This window comes from Pecten maximus, chromosome 3, assembly GCF_902652985.1.
Source record: "Pecten maximus chromosome 3, xPecMax1.1, whole genome shotgun sequence".
NCBI lineage: Eukaryota > Metazoa > Mollusca > Bivalvia > Pectinida > Pectinidae > Pecten > Pecten maximus.
In genome coordinates, this window is record NC_047017.1 from 22,059,651 (window position 1) to 22,081,707 (window position 22,057).

At 35.3% G+C, this 22,057-nt stretch overlaps 1 protein-coding gene across 1 annotated transcript in view; it reads right to left on the bottom strand.

Annotated features, from left to right (window-relative positions):
* Positions 1-20,364, bottom strand: part of LOC117323563 (ephrin type-A receptor 3-like) — a 116,938-nt gene extending 96,574 nt beyond the window's left edge. Inside the window, exons 1-18 of the mRNA XM_033878852.1 lie at positions 20,121-20,364; positions 18,225-18,281; positions 16,864-16,915; positions 15,549-15,709; positions 13,241-13,364; positions 12,661-12,768; positions 10,803-10,915; positions 10,607-10,678; positions 9,912-9,975; positions 9,605-9,646; positions 9,025-9,075; positions 8,304-8,521; positions 7,853-7,915; positions 7,289-7,394; positions 5,982-6,193; positions 1,986-2,042; positions 1,215-1,317; positions 514-685 (exon numbers count right to left, since the gene is read on the bottom strand). Coding sequence (XP_033734743.1) covers positions 514-685; positions 1,215-1,317; positions 1,986-2,042; positions 5,982-6,193; positions 7,289-7,394; positions 7,853-7,915; positions 8,304-8,521; positions 9,025-9,075; positions 9,605-9,646; positions 9,912-9,975; positions 10,607-10,678; positions 10,803-10,915; positions 12,661-12,768; positions 13,241-13,364; positions 15,549-15,709; positions 16,864-16,915; positions 18,225-18,281; positions 20,121-20,258 — 1,913 coding nt within the window. The 5' untranslated portion in view covers positions 20,259-20,364. The remainder of the gene's footprint in view (positions 1-513; positions 686-1,214; positions 1,318-1,985; positions 2,043-5,981; positions 6,194-7,288; positions 7,395-7,852; positions 7,916-8,303; positions 8,522-9,024; positions 9,076-9,604; positions 9,647-9,911; positions 9,976-10,606; positions 10,679-10,802; positions 10,916-12,660; positions 12,769-13,240; positions 13,365-15,548; positions 15,710-16,863; positions 16,916-18,224; positions 18,282-20,120) is intronic.
* Positions 20,365-22,057: the final 1,693 nt, after the last annotated feature.

Genomic DNA, 22,057 nt, shown 5'->3' on the forward strand with positions numbered 1-22,057 from the left:
CAAGACAAGGGAGACAATTATAACAAAATACACATCATACTTTGTACAGCTCACCTGGGGAAGGGAGACACATGATGGACTCCCTACAACAGTTTGATATCTAGATAATAATTTTTTTTCCTAAAATATTTGATCATATTTGTCAAACTCTTTCCTAATATGATGTTCAAATGCATAAAATCACTTAGTCCATCTTTATTTCATACATGAACACTTTTCATCTGACTGGTCCAACTGTTTGTACCCCCAATAAACAAAAGCGACTAAGTGAACAAGTGAAGATAACTATACCAAAATATAAATCACACATACACCAATCATTAGACATATTTATAGCAAACAATTTAAGGGAGAAACAAGTTAAGTGTAATGACAGATAAGCGAGACCTGTGTAAAGGGAAACAACTGGTACAAAATATATCTCACAGCTGCTACATATAGCAACATCTTCTGCATCAGTTGGTTTATTGGTGCATAATTGATATTAACAATAACTGATACCGGACCACTTACTGTGTGTGGAATAACTGGTAATGATTTGCATCTGCCCCTAATTGTCCATGTAAATGTGGCAGTTTTTTACGTCTATGAAGTTTCCTCCTCATCCATACAGCACCCACAATAGCCAAAAAGACCAACGTGATAGCTAGGGCAACGATCAATAATTCCGGCAAGTCACTGCTTCCTGGAGATTTAAAAAAGTAAAAGAAACAATTTCATGTTTTTCTCGTACACTGATATGAAAACTACAAAGGCAAAATAAGATAATGGTTTTGATTATTTTACTTAACTGAGATTTTCATTATCAATTGTTTTTTTGTTTAATGCCAGTCACAAATGGTATTCATTCCATGTTAGTGTATATTTAAAAATAATATTAGTAATTGTTTTAATTATCACTGTATTAAGAACTTTAAATGTGAAAGAACAGGGGAAAAAAATCCTGCCCTAAAGGAATCAAACTAAGGTTCCCAGCATGATAACCCACATCTCAACCAATTCCACTGAGCCAAAGAAGTATGCTCATCGGCTGAGTCAGACAGAGACCATATTTAACTCTGTACAAGCCACACTGACCAGTTCCTTTCAATATGTTGTTTATTACCAGTAGATGTTAAATGTCTATTTGTTTAATGCTTACATAACATAATTTCACCAATTATTGCTAGGCTATAACTTTGCTTCTGTCACATCTCCTAGTACATCAAATCTACCTGTTTCTTTATTGGAGCTATTTCCCTGGAACTTGAAAATGTGGAGCTCTGTTTCATCCCAAACTTCGTCTGACACATTTTCATTCACATCAACACTTCTTATCTGTAAATGAAGTCATCATATCATCAATTTCATCTACAAAGTCATCACATCATCTATTTCATCTATAAATAAAGTCATCATATCTACGGTATTTCATCTACCAAATGAAGCCATCATATCATCTACTTCATCTATAAATAAAATCATCATATGATCTATTTTATCTTCAAATAAAGTCATCATATCGTCTATTTAATCCATAAAGTCATCATATCATATATTTCATTTGTAAATAAAGTCATCGTATCATCTTATAATCGTTATATCACCTACATATCTTATGTCTAATACACATCTCATGCACAAATACTATCTAGAAATGTTTAAGAACAACATTTGACAAAATTATTCTTTCAGTTATTCTATGCAATAAATAAATTCAATTTAAACATGAAGTCTACCAAGGAAACAAAAAAAAAAGATAAGTGGTACCATAGCAACCAGGCCACCATTATCCGAACTTTGTAACAATGAAATGAAGAAGTTATGAATATTTTAGTTAATATAGGTTAAGTGACAAAGAGGCCATGAATATGCACAAGGTGACAAAAATAGTAAATAAGATAAACTAGTAAAACAAACAAAAAATTATAATATTTTACCTAAACTTAATTACCAAATTACTAAATTTTTAATAATTAAGAAATAAGAAATGTAAAATACCCTACCCTAAATCCATACTCTGCTCCCACATACTGGAGGTCCAGCATCAGGTCTGTTGTATTCTGAGGATATAATAATCATGTCATCCAACATCACTGTCTAAGCTAAATATTTCAAGCACTAATTAAAACACCTTTGGTTTCTAATGCTTTCTAATGTAACATCTCGTTGTTCACCAATAGAATGGTTTCTATTAGAGGAGTGGTTTTCATTTTGAGTTTTAAAACTTTTGTTTGTTTGCTTGGTTTATCATTTCATGAACAACAAGTGTCATTTTGAGGTGGGGTATCCATGTAGTAGCTGGTGGCTACCTCATTGAACAACATATGGGAGGCCTGTCGCAAGTCATACAGAGCAATAAGGGTAAAGCGTCTTGCCCACAGACAACCACGACAGCAGACTGGTGCATTACTTAGCTTTCCAAGAAATACAAACTGCCATGGGTAGAGAGTGTCGAACAACACACCCTGTATCTTCACCAGAGGTTATATAAGGCAATGTTCTGACTGAGCCATTGCAGCCCTCGATCTCAATACTTTAAAATTTTCACAGCAAAGTTGGATTTACATGATCACTAAATATAATAGGTCCCTTGTTACTCTACATGAACATATACAGGTCAGGATTCTTTTGTTTTTGTATTCTGTGTTCACAATAGAAACTAAATGTTAATTTTTGTTGTTGTTTTTTCTTCTAAATAATGTTTCCTTCTTCTGATTGCATATATTTTCATAGATCGATTTCTGAAATGTCATGATGTAAATAAGTTAATCACCAAAGTTGAATGAAAACATTTCAACAAAGGTCATTAACCCTATAAGTGTTGGCTCAAGGACATTATTCCCAATAATGGCATTTCCTTAAAGATGTTTTAATCTGACATCATCGTTCTCATAACAATGTTGGCATAGTGATGCCCAAATATGACGTTGGTGTGCTCATAACTTACGGACGTCCCAACAGTGTTGGCTTATAGTTGTCCCAATCTGATAACATTGATCTCATACAAGTGTTGGTCTATGGACATCCAGATCTGACATTGGTGATCTCATAACGGTGATGGATTAAGGACGTCCCAATCCTTTATCGATGTTGGCTTTAGATATGTATGTGGCATTCAGATATGTCATTTAGATGTGTGTCCTCAGATATGTGTCATTCTGATAGGTGGCATTCAGATATGTGTCATTCAGATAGGTGGCATTCAGATATGTAGGTCATTCAGATATGTGTGTCATTCACATATGTGGGTCATTCAGATAGGTGGCATTCAGATGTGTCATTTAGATGTGTGTCCTCAGATGTGTATCATTCTGATAGGTGGCATTCAGATATGTGTCATTCAGATATGTGGGTCATTCAGATAGGTGGCATTCAGATAGATGGCATTCAGACGTGTGTCATTCCAATATGTAGCATTCAAATATGAGTCGTTCCTATTTGCAACTTGCAGATATATGTCATTTGGCTATGCGACATTTGAATATGTGTAATTCAGATAGGTGGGATTCTGATGTGTGACATTCAGAAAGGTGGCATTCAGATATGTGTTATTCCGATATGCTGCATTTAGATTTAGATTTAGATTTCTTTTGTCATTCAGTTATGTGTCATTCAGTTATGTGTCATTCAGATATGTGTCATTCAGATAGGTGTCATTCAGATAGGCGACATTCAGATAGGTGGCATTCAGATATATGTCGTTCAGATAGGTGGCATTCAGATGTGTGTCATTCAGATAGGTGGCATTTAGATGTATGTCATTCAGATAGGTGGTATTCAGATGTGCGTCATTCAGAAAGGTGGCATTCAGATGTGCGTCATTCAGAAAGGTGGCATTCAGATGTGTGTCATTCCGAAAGGTGGCTTCAGATGTGTGTCATTTGGATAGGTGGCATTCAGATATGTGTCATTCAGATGAGTGTCATTCAGATAGGTGGCATCCAGATGTGTTTCATTCAGATGTGTGTCATTCAGATAGGTGGCATCCAGATGTGTGTCATTCAGATAGGTGACATTCAGATATGTGTCATTCCAATATGTAGCATTCAAATACGAGTCGTTTCTATATGGAACTTGCAGATATATGTCATTTGGCTATGTGACATTTAAATATGTGTCATTCAGATAGGTTGGATTCAGATATGTGGCATTCAGATGTGTCTTATTCTGATATGCTGCATTTAGATATCTTTCATTTAGATAGGTGTCATTCAGTTAGGTGGCATTCAGATGTGTGTCATTCAGTTAGGTGGCATTCAGATGTGTGTCGTTTGGATAGGTGGCATTCGGATATGTCATTCAGATGTGTGGCATTCAGATAGGTGGCATTTAGATATGTGGCATTCAGGTATGTAGCATTTAGTTAGGTGGCATTTAGATATGTGGCATTTAGATATGTGTCATTCAGATGTGTGGCATTCAGATAGGTGGCATGAATCAGATATGTGTCGTTCAAATAGCTGGTGTTCGGATAGGTGGCATTCAGATATGCGGCATTCAGATATGTGTCATTCCTATATGCAGCTTGCAGATATATGTCATAAGCAGCATTCAGATATGCGGTTTTTGAATATGTGGCATTCCGATATGAGGTATTCTACTGTAAATCATGCAGTAACACTATACAAGCTGCCAGTAAGAGACAACACATATTTACTCATCAACAGTTTCTTACTATTATAACACACTACCCCCCATCCCAGTCCTTCTTCAGTGTGTCACAACAGGCAGCTTGTAAGTGAAACTATAAAGCCAGAACAAAATGGCCAATCACAATCAAACAAAACATTTATTTCCAAAATACCGATAACCAAGTGTGGACAAGGAAATATGACTTCATATGATTTTAAATAAAATTGGTTTCCACAAACAACTGTTGTGACACACTGACCAAAGGCACTATTTCCGTCCATTTTCCTGCCATTTTTTTCGTGTCTTACTCTGAAAATTAACATAAGTTTATGTTTATATTTCAATTATACTCAAGCATTGAAAAGAGAGCATACACATAAACTAATATGTTATATCTAAAGTTACCGTAACAATTCTGTACATACAATATCTAAAGTTCCCGTAACAATTCTGTACATACAATATCTAAAGTTACCGTAACAATTCTGTACATACAATAACTAAAGTACCTGTAACAATTCTGTACATACAATATCTAAAGTTCCCGTTACAATTCTGTACATACACTATCTAAAGTTCCCCTAACAATTCTGTACATACAATATCTAAAGTTCCCGTTACAATTCTGTGTCATTAGACTGTCAAGTCACAAAACCGTACATTTCCCCCCACACTTCACGGTTACAGTCCTGTTTATCTGTTTTGGAAGAAAAAGATTGAAAAAATCTTTCACCAAAAGATTTATCTGATTAATGAAATTTTTCATCCTCTTGGATTGAGACAAACTGAGATCCCCTGTCTCACTCCCAGAGGGGGGAGGATTATTTTTCTGTTAGAAGAGCATGTTTATCTTGTCTCAATCTTAGAGTGATTTAAGGAAATCTCACACGGGTAAAATTGCTGATATCCCTGTCCAGGGTAAGAGAAAAATTGGTCTATTCCCTTTTCAAGAAAAAACAGCTCACTCATGCCTTCATTTCTCCATTTTTCACCCTAATTTTTTACATAAAATGTAACTTCTATCTGTAGAACACTCTATGTTATCTGTAATTTTGAAATTCCTATTGTTTAACCACAAAGATCAGTTTCAAGATGTAGTTTAAGGTATAAGTTAATAGGAGGAGGTCCAAAATTATTTCTATCTCTTGAAAATATGAATGTGCACAATGTGTACTCCAGAATGTTGAGAAGTACCATGCACATCAATGTTATGATATGTTACATTATGTCAAGTAGTCGAGTGAAGATACATATCTATATGTTGTCTTTCAGTACATCAGTTTCAAAATAAATAATTCTGTAGTAAAAAGCAGCAGTTCAGTAAAATAATGTCAGTTTCGTCAATGATAAATAAGTGAAAAACTTACCCCTGGTACATACTGGACAGTTGTATCTGTGAGGTGTGGGCGTAACGCTCCGTCGCGTACAATACGCCCAAGTTGTATGGAGTAATGCTGCTTACAGGCGCTGCTTAATGACGGTGGCTGTAACATGGTGCGTGACTGCCACATCATATCTACACTGAGAGCATTGGGGATCTGAACCACCCGGACACCGGCCTCATCCAACAGGACTGTTCCTATACAAACAACAGAACATGGGAAAAATGGTCTGAGAATCAAACAAATGTTACCTATGAAATATACTAGGCGAAGGGAATTCATTTCAACAGGCTGCATTGTGAACATAATGTCTCTATGTCATAAGGGACCATAGATGTTGTTTGAAGTTTTGATTCTGTTTGACAAAGATTACCCTGAAAGAGCATATATGTTTGAATTACATGGAATTAAGTCTTAACTTTGACTCTCTTAAATGACTACAATGTCTTATAGCCCCCTTCCTATCAATGAGCCAAAAACTTGTATCATATTTTGAAGTATAATTTGTTCTTTAAAAGTGTGTACCTTTTGGAACTTAGAAGTCAATCAAAATATCATTGAAAATTCTATCACAATTCTTAAAATCTACTTTAAGTTCCAATTTTTACCCAAAATTTGGACCAAAGTAAAAACAAGATGCCCAGTGGGCCTGAAATGCTCAAATGGTATTCTCTTCTTTGATGATACTCTGCCTTTCAGCTAAACAAATCTGATCCCTATGACCTTGAATAAGGTTAAAACACATTTACTTTTGCAAACAATGTTGTATCTCATCCCAGGAACCTACTAAATATCTTGGTCAAGGATATATCTTTTTGAAAACTTTTTCATACTTCATCCCAGGAGCATACTGGTCAAATATCTTGAATGTAGACCTTAAAGTTAATCAGAAGAAGTTGTTTGAATGTTTTAACAAATTGGACCCTGGTGACCTTGAATGGGGTCAAGGTAATTTCTTTTTGCAAACTTTGATGAGTTCCATCCCATACACCTACCAGCTAAATATCATGATTTCATGCCATTGGTTACCCAGAAGAAGTAACAAATTCGACCCCTGTGACCGTTAAAAGGGGTCAAGGTAATTCCTTTTCTTTAAGTATCATGGTGATTCCAGGCCTTTTGGTCTTGCAAAGTTGTTTAAATGGAAAAGCTGATGCCAGACAGGCAATGGATGGGATTGAATTGTACACTTTATGATCGAACAACATAATCTGGTTGCTGTACATCTTATGACCTAACTACATCACTTTGATTGCTGTGTTGGCCGAACTAGTAGTACAGTAACTGAGTACCTGAGGGTGAGTGGTTGTTGGAGCTGGAGCTGATCTGTACCGTATACACCTCAAATATGTTCCATTCTTTATCCTGGATCTGGTGCTGAGGCGCAACAGCCACCACCTGTAGTACAGTAGTAAATTAACCTTTCAAAATATATCTTCTTAAAGGTCAACATTATTTGTACATTGTACAAATTTCTTGATTTAAGAAACATGTAAGAATTTTCAGTTTCCAATAATTACTACCAATGTAAACCAATCTGTTGGATTTTAGTTTACCAGAAAATGCTACAGTTCTTGGTTTGGTTTTACAAGACACCGATGTATAAGGTACATTATAAATTGCAAGGAAACTGGCCATATACTACTTTTGGCAAGAAGATTCCCCAGTTTGGATACAAGTACAATTGTATAGCTATATCAACCCAGTTAAGTTATACAATATTGTGCTGAATGATATGAAACTGAGGGTTTATAAGACAGGTAGTTTCTGAATATAGCTGATTACATGAGAAAATTTCCTGGTAACTTATATTAAAATCTATTGTACATGTATAATTTTCACACTTAACGTCTTACCTGGAATCCATATATAGCTGAGATATCGTCGTAACTTACTGGTACGTCCACCTCTCGGATGTCCTAAAGTAAAAACAAATTTAAAGGTATTCAGATACCCTTGAGATAGGTGCTGTTGATATCTTAAATAAAACATAGACATATATGATACTGATGTAAAGTATGTCCGGTATTTAACACTGCCAAGCAAAGCCAAAACATTTGACTGAATCATAAGGCAAGTTTTGCAGATCACCTTAAGTTCAACAGCATTGACAAAATCTTCAAACTTAAAACTTAAAACTCATAATTTATTACATAAAGACATGACTTAGATAAATTATGTTTATCTCAACCTCATCTAAAGATGCTTGTCTATTACATTTCTAACTTTTTTAAAAATCAGATAGTTTATATTAAACTATCGCACTCATCATTCAAGAAGCCTACTGTGAATTATAAGAGGACTCACAGCTTCCACGCTGATTTTCCTGATTTCATCAGTAAAGATTGGAGCCTCAGGCCAATCCTGCCGTGCGACTGGACCCCATCTGATAGTGTAGCTGTCTATGTATCCCATACTGCCAAGATCAGTCGGCTCATTCCACTGGAGGCGAATCAACATTGAGGAGTTCACTCCCCCGTACTCCACACATAGTGACACATTCTTCACATTCCCAGGTGGTGAAACTGTCATACATATAATGGCAGAGTTTGTTTCATTTTCTTTTTATATGGGATATCAAACAGAGCAATGAATGATTGTGAAGCTCATCGACGGCTGCCATTTCAAAAATTCCAAATCAGCTACAGGTAAAATATAAAGAATTGTCTAATAACAAGGTTTTAGGTAAGTTCCCATTTCAGGGCCTTTGCCCACTGTCCCAAGGAATCCAACCAATCATATAAATTATGAAATGCCCTACACAATGATGTTTTAGACCAAGTTTGGTTGTAATCTACTCTAGCATTCAGGAGGAATAGTATTTTAAAGCACAATTTCAGCCAAGATCCCATTTCAGAGCCCCGCCCTTTTGTCCCCAGGAGTGGAACCAATCTCATTGATATAAATTATGATTGCCCTCCCCAATGATTTTTCAAATCAAATTTGGTTGAAGTCTGCTTTGCAGTTCAGGAAAGTTAGTGGTCTGAAAGTAAAAGTTTAAAGTCATTTTAAAAAAACAGGCACTTACATGTAATAGCAGATGCATCTCCACACGGTGAGTCAAATGTAAACTGGCAATCTGAAATTTAATGAGTAAAACAAGCTATAGGCCCATCCATGATGACCGGTAGGCACTAAGCACAGCTAAAGTGATTTGTTTTTCACTTTCAATGGTCATTTCATATACCAGCAATCATCAACAAGTAAGTCACAGAATATAGGCTTGAGTACATGTATAGTTGAATCAACTTTTCTGTTTGATGTTAATATAGTAGGTTTTTGTAGCATTTTCAATAAACCTAATAGAGTATTACAATTAGGTGGTCAATTTTCCTGATGAAGGTGACAGAGTATATGCTGTACTAATTACCAAAATACCACAATAAGATTTAATTGGTTGATATATATTGACCACTATCTCCTTTTACTTATATATTTACCAACCTGGAGACATGTTCCAAAATATATGATAGAATTAAACAGAATTTACAACAACCATTATTGTTGCTAAGAGGTTCAACATCTGACACTTCTATTGCTACCAATGATTCTTGAGAAAACATGTGTCAATTTACCAAGTATTCAATCAAGTCACCAATAGCACTTACATGTTGCTGCTACACAAGGAAAGTTGAATATATTTTGGCAATCTGAAAAATATTCAGTTAAAGAATATTTAAGTAAACAGTACATGTACATTTTGCAACCAAGCTGGCATTGAAATGACTACTGTTTATTCTTTCAAAACAGGAATTACCAACTATACACGAGTGTGCACTATATGCGAATATTTACGGTATGGATAGTTTGATTAATATAGTTTGATTAAAATGTCCTGTTAGAAGCGTGTACCAATATAGTTTGATCGAAATGTCCTGTTAGAAGCGTGTACCAATATAAAACAGTTAGGTGTACCTGTTAGATCCAGTGTAAAGTTTGTCCATGGTCCTAACAGTCCACATTTGGTTACTGCCCGAATCTACCGAAAGAAATTTTATTTTAAATATCACAAGCCAAAGAAGGATGTTTTATTTTTCTATTATACCTGAACATATTTGTTTATCAATTTATTTAAGTAAAGTAACTTCCATTGATGCTTGTTTGTTTTTTTGCTGGGATCATCGCCCCATGAACAGCTAAGGTAATTTTGAGACAGGGTCTCCTTGTAGTAGTTGGTGAATACCTCACTGAACAACACACGAGAGGCTATTGCATGCCATCCAGAGCAATTAGGGTAAAGTGTCTGGCCCATGGACACAACTACAACAGCACAGACCAGCCTATTTCTTAGCTTCCTGAGAAACACAAACCGCCACAGTTAGGAGGCGTCAAACCATGCATCTCGAATCTTCACCTGAGATTACATGGCTGGCGCTCTATCTGACTGAGCTATCGCAGCTCCATTGATGAAGTCATCTCTAAATACGTAGAGAGAGTAAAGTAACAATATTGCTGTAATCAGCTATCTTAAGGTCATTTCGAAAAGACAATATAAAAAGTGAAAATACATTATTAAGTTTATGTACCATTCACTTAAATAAACACTTATATAATTCCAAAAGCCGGCTGTTATACAGAACCTGGGCATCATTAGTTAAAAAAAGACAAACCTGTCCCTGATAAAGACAGCCAAATGCGTCAGCGTTGATGTGCATCAGAATTCTTCGATATGTGGTGGTGGACTGTAAAATTAGACACATCATTAACACCTGACTATTATTACATTGTAAAACTTTTAACAATCAGCTTATACAGTATGTTTTCAAGTAGTACTGTAGATCCATTCACGTGAAGAGTAATACTTACAGTATTTTCACCTATCTCAAAGAGGGGCATTATATTGGTGAGTTTGTTATTGCAGGTCATTGTGGGTGTCTGGTTCCATTCATAATCCAGCATTTTCTTTGGTGAGTCCCATCCTACAGACAATCAGACAGAAAACAGTTTACATAACAATCATCTTCAAAATTACACCAGCTACAGGAGGTAAGGATACGTGGTATTGAGAGAGTTAATATCTACCTGACAATCCCGTCTAGATGGTTAGTCCAAGACAGTCATGAACAGAACCAGTGAGTCACTCAACATGATGATTGTCCTCAATAAATCTGAGACAATGGTGTAAATTCATCATGTTATATTTGTGTCTTTGCAGGTCAGTTAGATCTTTCTACACCAAAATTGTGGAGAAAATGTGCAATAAATTCCCTTTTGGTGACCCAACCATGAAAGACTTGGGCTTTCTCAACCCATCAGCAAGATCTTCTAAGACTTCAGATGCAGGTAGATGTCATGTTATTGATTACAAAAAATAGCATTATCAATAGGCATGAAATTTGTTTTTCATTTTTTCTAAATATTGAAAACAAACATTATATTTCATTACCTATATAATGTCCTTTTTATTTCAGTAATAAGACTTATTAAGAGATTCCCATCTTTGTCAACTGATGAAAACCTTCAACAGCTGCAGGATCAGTTTGATGACTACATGCCGTCACCTGATTCAGATCTGCCACCCATAACAGATGATCTTGACAAGTTTTGGGGTGAAATGTCCAAACAGAAGGATGTGTTTTGCAAAAGTGACAGGTTTGATGTTCTATCTAAGCTAGCTTTTGCACTGCTGTCACTTCCAAACAGCAATGCTGATAGTGAGAGAGCATTTTCAATGGTAAGGAAGATCATGACAGATTTCAGGAGTGACATGAACAATGACACTTTATGTGCACTGCTTTCTACCAAAATAAACTGTGACAGTGATTGCTGTGATTATCAACCTTCCACCAATGTTTTGAAGATGGCAAAAACAGCTACAACAACTTACAATGTAAAACATTCATGTAAATGAATGAAGTACGCATAGAAATGCTTATTAAATGACACATGTTGATAAATTTTTTCAGTTTTATTGTTTTTATTTCAAGTGAAATGCCGTTACGCGCAATGACCTGCATTGGAGTGCTATGACCTGCATTTTTATGAGTAATGACCTGCATTTTGTTCATGAGAACTTGACAGGTCTGAACATCCTATCATATACATACGTTAATTTTTGTTTTTGTTTGCGGGGATTATCACCCTGTAAACAGCCAGGGTTACTGTAAACGTGGTTATTTTCATGGGGGGTTATTTTCGCAATTTCGATATGCAAACTATACAGGTTGGAGTAATTTTCGCGATTGATCCACCTTTGTTTGTAGTTTGAGATTATGATAATTGATATCAAAATGATACGTGTGGGGAAATTTTTGCAATCAAAAGGACTACGTATAATTAGCGTAAATTTCCCCCTCGCATAAATTTCCACATTTATAGTATTTTGAGGCAGGGTCTCCTTGTAGCAGTGGGTGACTACCTCACTAAAAAACATACGGGAGGCCCGCAGCATGATATCCAGAGCAATTAGTGTAAAGTGTCTTGCCAAAGGACTCGACCACAACACGTAGACTGGCTCATTTCTCAGCTTCCCGAGAAACAATCACCTTGGATCTTCACCTGAGGTTACGTAGCTGGCGCTCTAACTGACTGAACTATCGTGGCCCCTTCTTAGAGGAAAACAATTGATGTTTAAAACCAAACTTCATCTCAGGAAAACAATACTTTAGAAACAAATGTTATATTTTCAACTACATGATTGATTGTTTATAATTTTACGTCTCACCTGGAATATGACCCCATTGGATGATTGCCATGAATTCTTGTGTGTTAGGATAGTAGTAAATTCCTTGTCCAACAAAGGTAACATTGGGTACAGGCTCAAGGTGAAATGCTGTGAAAGAAGGCAAGGCCTATCATACATTTGTGTCATCAATACTTCATCTGATATAATGAACATATATTCTACTGCTTCCATTACCAACAACTGTTTTATTACAGATTCAGTAAATCTAGAAAAGTAAATAAAGATCACAATATCTGCTTGACATATGTTTTCAATAGATCTCTTGACAAAATTAAAATACAGAAATGAGCGAAGACCACTGGCTAATCTAAAACTTGATGAATTACAATTCCACTTATAAAAACATATAACTATATACAGACAGATGGACAGAAAATTGGACCATGCTATACTTTAATACTGAAGAAATATTCACACCTTTCTAATTTTTATGATTACAGAAATATGATACCAGATGCAGTAGGCATGCAGCTGGTACACCAGACATTATAGGCCAATGAAATTGAACTTTATACACAATACATGATCTTGGACAGTTCAATCATAAGGAGATCCTTACCTGAAGACGATATATAGGTGTAGTTTGAAAATCCTCGCGATCCATGTCTGTTAATTGCTATCACACGGAAGTGATGGTCCGAACACACATCCGCTATGTCAATAGTGCAGGAGAGGGTTTGGATCTGAAGTACATATATTACATACACCAAATTTTCATTTTAGATATCATCTCTGACAAAGAGTGTCTAGCTGGATATAAAGTTCATGTTCATACCTATAATACTGTATTGTATTAATAATATCTTTGAACAAGAGGCCCATGGGGCCTGTATCGCTCACCTGGTTGGATTTGACCAAATGTCAAAATAATGTTCATGTTCAATTTGTTAATACATATACAAAAATGTACTCTCTGAAAGACCATATGGATTATTTTTACACCATAATGGTGTTTAAAGAAACTAAGTCCCTTAGGGTGGGGAAAACCCTTTGGCCTATTTTTACATAAGAATTGTGTTTATCCCTTAATGCCCAGCGATACTATACATAGTTATGGGATTGAGGGTCACAGTAACCATTTATGCAAAATCTGTTCCCCCATCACCACGGATGTTTCTGACCAAATTGGGTTCAAATCCATTTAAAACTCAAATCTCTATTTCCACTATTTGGCCCCTCCCTTCAGGCCCCTTAGGGGTCAGAGTCAATATTTATATAAACTCTCTTTCCCCCTTCCCCTAAGGATATTCCAGACCAAATTTGGTTCAAATCCATTCATAACTTTATGAAAGATAACGATTTAAAGGATAAACCCCTATTTCCCTATTTGGCCCCGCCCCTCAGGCCCTTGAGGTTACGGAGTAAAAATTTATCCAAACTCGGTTCGCCTTCTCCAATGAATATTCCTGACCATATTTGGTTAAAATCCATTTAAAACTTTATGACTAGTAGCAATTAAAAGACTAATCTCTATTTCCCCTACTTGGCCCCGCCCCTTAGGCCCCTAGGGGTACAGAGTAAAAATTCATATAAACTCTGTTCCCCCTCCCCTCAAGGATGTTCCTGACCAAATTTGGTGAAAAGCTATTTAATACTTTAGGACTTGTAGCGATTTAAAGGAGTAACCCTATTTCACCTATTTGGCCCCACCCCTCAGGCCCCTGGGGGTTGAGAATAAAGATTTAAACAAACTCTGTTCCTCTAGATCTTCCCCCAAGGATGTTCCTGACCAAATTTGGTTCAAATTTATTAATAACTTTATGACTAGTAGCGATTTAAAGGATTAACCCTATTTCCCCTATTTGGCCCCGCCCCTCAGGCCCCTGGGGGTTCAAAGTAAAAATTTATACAAACTATGTTCCCCTTCTGCCAAGAATGTTCCTAACCAAATTTTGTTCAAATTCATTCATAACTTTATGACTAGTAGTGATTTAAAGGAGTAACCCTATTTCCCCTATTTGGCCCCGCCCCTCAGGCCCCTGGGGGTTGAGAGTAAAAATTTATACAAACTCTGTTCACCTTCTGCCAAGGATGTTCCTGACCAAATTTGGTTCAAATTCATTCATAACTTTATGACTAGTAGCGATTTAAAGGAGTAACCCTATTTCCCCTATTTGGCCCCGCCCCTCAGGCCCCTGGGGGTTAAGAGTAAAAATTTATACAAACTCTGTTCCCTTTCTGCCAAGGATGTTACTGACCAAATTTGGTTCAAATTCATTCATAACTTTATGACTAGTAGCGATTTAAAGGAGTAACCCTATTTCCCCTATTTGGCCCCGCCCCTCAGGCCCCTGGGGGTTCAAAGTAAAAATTTATACAAACTCTGTTCACCTTCTGCCAAGGATGTTCCTGACCAAATTTGGTTCAAATTCATTCATAACTTTATGACTAGTAGCGATTTAAAGGATTAACACTATTTCCCCTATTTGGCCCCGCCCCTCAGGCCCCTGGGGGTTCAGAGTAAAAATGTATACAAACTCTGTTCCCCTTCCCCCAAGGATGTTCCTGACCAAATTTGGTGAAAATCCATTCAATACTTTAGGACTAGTAGCAGTTTAAAGAAAAAGTTGACGGACACCGGACGCCGGACGGACGACGGACGCTGCACCATGGCATAAGCTCACCGGCCCTTCGGGCCAGGTGAGCTAAAAACGGTGTCTAGTTGGATCTGTGGTCATTTTTGCATATCTTTTTCATTATTTTATGCAAGAAGGAGTGTGACTGTATCTAATTTGTACAAAAACAGAATGTCTGTATCTAATTAATATAAAAACAATCACATCATTTTGCTATATGAAGACCTACTCTGGATAAATACAGAACAGCTACACGACCTATAGCCTATCTCCTAAAGTTTGCCATCATACCTCATATATAGCATTTGTCCAATTCTGGCTGTTAATTTTCTTGTACTGCACTGCATATAAAACCTGACTTTGTGATTTGCTTTGTTGCCAAGACAACTTGACTTGGTTATTCTGCACTGTCCATTGATTAAGGACCGGAATTTCTGGTAAAAGGGACAGATCTAAAAAGAAAAAAGAAACATTTTCAGTAATGACACTGCCCTGCAGGATCGTAAGAGGTGACTGAATTTGGGATATTTTTTCTTCTTTCTGAATAGCTTTCTCCTTCGTAATGTCTCCCTGGACAATGCCTCACTTTTGGCCTTCAGCTGAGCGTTCGCCCCTGTGAAGAAGGCTTTGGATTCTGTCTCCTGACCGGGAAATATCAGAGTCTTTAAAAATGTAATTGCTACTCCTGCTTAGCGCTCAGCATTGTGCCTTTGGCAGTATGCTTCAGTGAGGTAGCACTATAAATCGGCAAAAGTTCCAGACTATCACAAGGAGACTTAACACAAAAATACAGCAGCCTCCCAAAACACACATACACACTCATCACACGGATGCATGTCTCACGCATGGGAGGCCTTCCTTCAATAACCTTAGCTGTTAGCTATAGGACATTTAACAAATAAAACCAAACCAAACAGTAATGACAACTTTCAAGATGGTACTGTACTGTAACTATAATATAGATGGAAAACATGGAGTTATTGAAGAAAATGAGACAAGACTACAAAGGAAACTTATAATTCATATATAAAAGAGGATTTTGAGGTTTGATTGAAATCCCTCAGGGAATGAAGCCGCTAAAGATCTGATTTTTTTCTATTAATAGTGATATAACCCAGATACTTTAAGCATAAAAATTGATCTTGTACGATATATATATGACCCCCAACCTATGGATTAAAATCCATAAATCTAATTGTATCTTTAAAGCTAACCCTAAGAAGAATTGGATGTACATATTTTACCAATGTAATATCAACATTTAAGCACCCTCCCACATGTACAAAACTACAAACTGTCCATTTTAACCAAGTCATTACGTAAAACTCAGCTGATAAGCCATGTATTGTTGTTTTTTTTTTTTTTTTAAATATAGCACTTCGTTTCTGCGTGAAAACAGCTGTTTTTTCCTAGGTAGTCAAGATGTCAGATGGTCAGGTTTGAGAATGACACTATAAAAAGGAAACATGAACTGATAATTACCGGGACAACCATAGAATTAGTCTAACATCCAATTCAATTCAGGAGTGGAAAACATACAATATTTTAGCTCCACAATTAGCTATGTGTAGACAGTGAAGAATAGTTATTTAAATAAATCACTCACTGAAAAATTTGCTTAAACCGTGGTCAGCACACGTTCCTTCACAGCCAGGATCCTGTGAGCAAGAAAAGTAGAAATCAAACAAAAACAGCTAAATATATACCATCACAATCACATCTTTTAAAATAATTTATTGAAGATTTCTTTTTCAGAGTAAAAATTTTACCAGAGAGTGTATCTGATAATAATGGACCTTTTGAAGTTATATAGATGCTTACTGTTTACCACTTTATTCAAATATAAGAGTATGCTAGGTTTATTCATTTAAATACATTTTGTAACCCTTTATTCCAGCATACTACTGGCCCAAAATCATGTCTCTGGGACTCTTGGTTGTTTAAACATTTTGGCATATTTGGCCCCTGTGACCTCGAATGAACTTAATAAGCCCTTCACCATAGCATGCTTCAGGCCCAATATCAGGTCTCTAGGCCAATTGGTTATTGAGAATGAGTTGTTAAAAGATCTTAGCATACAAAGGTGTTTGATCCCTGTGACCTTGAATGTAGGTTAAGGTCATTAAATTTAAGAAACTTATTAGCCCTTCATCCTGGCATTGTACAGGCTCAATGTCAGATCTCTTGGCTTCTTACTTATTGAGTAGATGTTGTTTAAATGTTTTAACCTATTTCACCCCTGTGACCTTAAATGTAGGTCTATGTCATTCATTTGCACCACCTTGGCAGCCCTTTACCCCAGCATGCTATAGGCCCAATATAAGATCTCTGGGTCTATCAGTTATGGAGAAGTTGCTCACTTGCCCTATTAGGACAAGTGAGCTCATAAAAAAAAGATTTTGTTACTAGTGTGAAAATGATATCATAAAGTGTGATATCTTCTTCTGTAACTAAATCCCTAATTTAATTGCCATAGGAGATATAATCAACACAAATCAACTCCTGTACTCTAATAACATGTACTCTAATAACATGTACTCTAATAACATGTACTCTAATAACATGTACTCTAATAACAGTCTCTTGATTGTCATGTGGTTGATCATTGAACGACTTTACAAATAAGATATTATGATTTTTTTTTGGGGGGGGGGGGGGTGACAAGAATATCTAAAACTTTCCATCTACATTTATATTTCTGAAACTACACAACCAATTATATACATGTATTTGAATCTTCAATATCTGCATGCTTTATGTAATAACATGTTCAGCAATTTAAACAGTTAAAACCTATTGTCATGTATTTCTAACAATGGACAGGTAAATATTGATCCCGATACAGCATACATTGTGTTCAGTATGTTCAATATACAATATGTATGTATATACATGCTTAATAATTTCCAACATAAATCGGTAAAATAAATAAACTTTGTGGTTTGAAAGAAAGCATATGTTACTTACATCACACATTGTCATCCACAACCCAAACTGATTATGGCAAGTTGTATCACAATAAGACTGAAAACAGAAAAGCAGTTACGATAACCTCTCACAAACATGTACAGAAAGGAGATGATAAAACTATGTCGATTATAAAAACAAACATGCTGGCTATTGCCAAAGCAAAATGTGTCTCCTTCTGGTCCACACATAAAATAGTGTAACAGTGACCTTGACCTTGACCCAAAAACCCTGAAACTCCATCTTGATCTGTAGCTTCTCGTACTGAAGTTGCATAACAACTTTCACCACCATTCCTTGAAGCATGGCTGAGGAAAGTGTGGAAAACTATGTGGACAGACTGACAGACGGACATATGAGGAAGAAACCTACCGGTAGGGTACTTATAAGTAACAGTAAGAAAGCAGAACTTAATCATGTTTGTTAATAGCATTTTCATTGTCTTAGAAATTTATGTTATCAGTCCATAAATATACTTAAAACAACAATGAAAAATAACTTTTCTTCAAAATAGTTGTACAGCTAAGGAAACTCTAATATTTCATGATTATATACCATGTTTCAAATCTTCAAGCAAGGTTAAGATAGTGAACTAATGACAGAGTGCAGTAACTATACGAAAAATACCCGGTAGTCAAATTATCATGATCCTCAAGAAAACAGATCACAACTTAATTTGAACAGTATGATTTTTTTCATTTTTTATGATTAGTATGCCTATGAAGTTTCAAGGAGATCACTTGAACCTGAATGAGTAGATTTCGGAACAAGTCAAATACCAGGTACCAGAAACATTTTTTATTAAAATGTTACTCAGGAAAACAGAAGTACATGTTGTGATTATAAATCCTATCAGTTAAAAGAGATCAGTAAAAAATACATGAGAACTCTGGACAAAAAAAAATTCATAAGACAAAAACTCTACCATATATTAATACCCCTGTCAAAATTTGACAAGCATGTACAAATTAAATAAAAAATTCTAGAAAATTAGGTAATAAAAAGGTATATATATATATATTTTTTTTTTAAAGTAAGTAGCAGTTTTTGTACAAAATTGATATCAGTAAATGGATATCAGAATGGGGAATTAACTTTCAACAAAATCGCCAATTACTTCTTCAAAAATGTTCCATGCCACTTAATGATGAAATGTGGAGACCGGACAGACATGGGGTTTGAGTGGATGGAGATGATATCACTGGTTCTGATATGACATTGTGTGTTTGGAAGGACATATTTATCACAATAACGGGATGGGAATGTCCAGGTGGCGGAATTGATCTAAACTGGTCTTATCATTCCACTAGCTACGAGACAACTAAACCATGGATAAGACAGCCTGTTTAGTCAATGAAAAGTGTGACCCAACATGTTGTTGTGTAAAATAGCCGATCCCAACACTGCCCTAATAAGGTCACCTTTATTCTGAATGATTTCCGTTGGCATGATTTTCATATGGTTTCTTTAATTTTTAAATCCTGACAAATCAAAACTAACACTTCGCCAAAACATGTAAAGACATTCACTTACTGGTTCTGTTTTATATAAATGTATGTGAAACTAATTTTTAACCAAAAGAAACTTTAAATAAAATGATAACAACTTTCAGAAATAAAAGACAACTAAAATCAACAATGGCAAAAACAATAAACAAACTTTAAAAGTATTAAATGTAAACAATAAAAAAAATCAAATTATCTCTATGTCATCATATTTCAATGTCAATGAAATTTCATTAAAAAGAAAAAAACATGTTGAAAGAAAAACTGTTGGTTTTTTTTGTGACACTTAAGGGAAACTGATATTTTTTTTTAAATATCTATAAAAAAATTATTCTTTCAATGCATTTATTATTGTTGTATGGAAATTTGAAAGTATAAATAGCACACCTACCTCATTTTCCATGCAGAGCGCTCCGCACTGTGTAGAGCACAGCACACTTGTGGTGTAACTATCATACTTATGACAGTCTCCATGTTCTACCCCTCTGTACAATACTGTCAAAATAAAAAGTAATACAGCTATTCCCATGATAATTGGATTATGAAATTAACACACACTCCCTCCTCCACGTCCCCTGTGCGGGCTTTCATGGTGGCAGTACTGTTGCCGTTGGGAAATCTGCAAATGCTACCAGCTTGGTGATAAGCTTTTGTTCTGCCACCATAACCTGCTAACCTAAACTGTGATAAGATAGCTCGAAACAAATTTATTGACAAAGATATGATATGATGAACTATCTGGTTTTTGTCAACTATATTGATCAATTTTTCTTTACAAATCATGTATATATTAATACAATGTATATGTGTGAGAACTAGGATAGTAAAGGTTTAGAGAACTTGGCACTAAGTATATACCTATTTAATACAAAGTTGATTATTAAACGATATCAACTGTATTCCAATAATAACGATTAGAACTCATTCAACAAGTCTTGATGTTGCCTTTTCATGTACAACTTGTTGAAAGTCACCCTTGGGTTAAGCTGGTTATGTTTTTGCTTCAGCATATTTGTAGAGAAATCAACCTATTTATTGTGATTACCTACAAATATCTTAATATATTGCTATTTTTCCCAATATTGGATTTTGTCACATTTTTCCTCAAAATTCAAAGCCATGGGTTCTATTTTCAATGTAGTTAGGAAAAAAAAGGCCATGAAAAGGATCCTTACCATTGATGATCAATGTTCAGGTCTTCTATCAAACAAGTACAAATCTGAAATGCCTGAATAACAAAATATCGTATTGGAATTATCTTTTAAAAACTCATTTGATTTGTTCACATTGTTTCTTTAAATATAGCATTCACTTTACTTTCATAAAATTATCATAAATGTCATAATATAAAGAAACAAAAACTTTAAAAATCTCTGCTTGAAAACATGATCAAGCATAATAGGTTTTTTTCTGTTTTGTACATACCTAAATCAGTACAAAATAAGAAAGTTACAATTTGGTAGTTTCCACAAGAATGCATACATATTACCAAAGTAGAATGCTGTGCCAACCTTTCTATTGTATTCATAATATTTAAGTATGGCTCCTTTTGGCTTTATTTCTTCATGAAACATTGTTTACAAACATTAACTTAGGCAAAGAAAGTTTTAAAATCTGTTCCCATAGATACATAGGACATTTTTTTTTACAGTATAAGCTAGTGTATCGCTATCTTGTCAATACTTGAACCTGTTTCTTTTTTATCAGAAGAAATTACCGTTAAATAAGTATGAAATCTACATGTTTAATCACTTAAAGTGTATTATTGAAAAGCCTTTCTACCACATTGAAAAACCCAATTGATCAATGTAACCCACGACAATTTATGTAGTTATGATATATAGTAGCCAGGTTAATGGACAGACAGTGAAAAATTGGAGTTTTCCAACAGGGACACGTTACAAAAGTAATGTATGTATAAAATCAGAGACCTATATACTAGGTCTCTGGTATATGCATATACCATAAAATGGAATCTGGAGGTCAATGTTGATATAACTAAAATCATGGTGTTTAGAAATTGTGGACAAATAAGAAAAAAATGAGCCATGGAAATATAATAATGAATAATAATGACAATATAGAAATTGTTGACAGTTTTAAATTATTGGGTATGCTGTTCAACTACAATGGGAAGTTTTACAAAACACAAAAACATTTTACAGAACAAGGCAGAAAAGCTTTATTTTCTCTGACAACTTCTCTTAGAAATCATTGCTTGAATGTAGAAACTTATTGTTTTATTTTTGATTCGTATGTAAATAGTATTTTATGTTATGCATCGGAAATATGGGGATTTCATAAAGCACCAGATGTCGAAAGCGTACA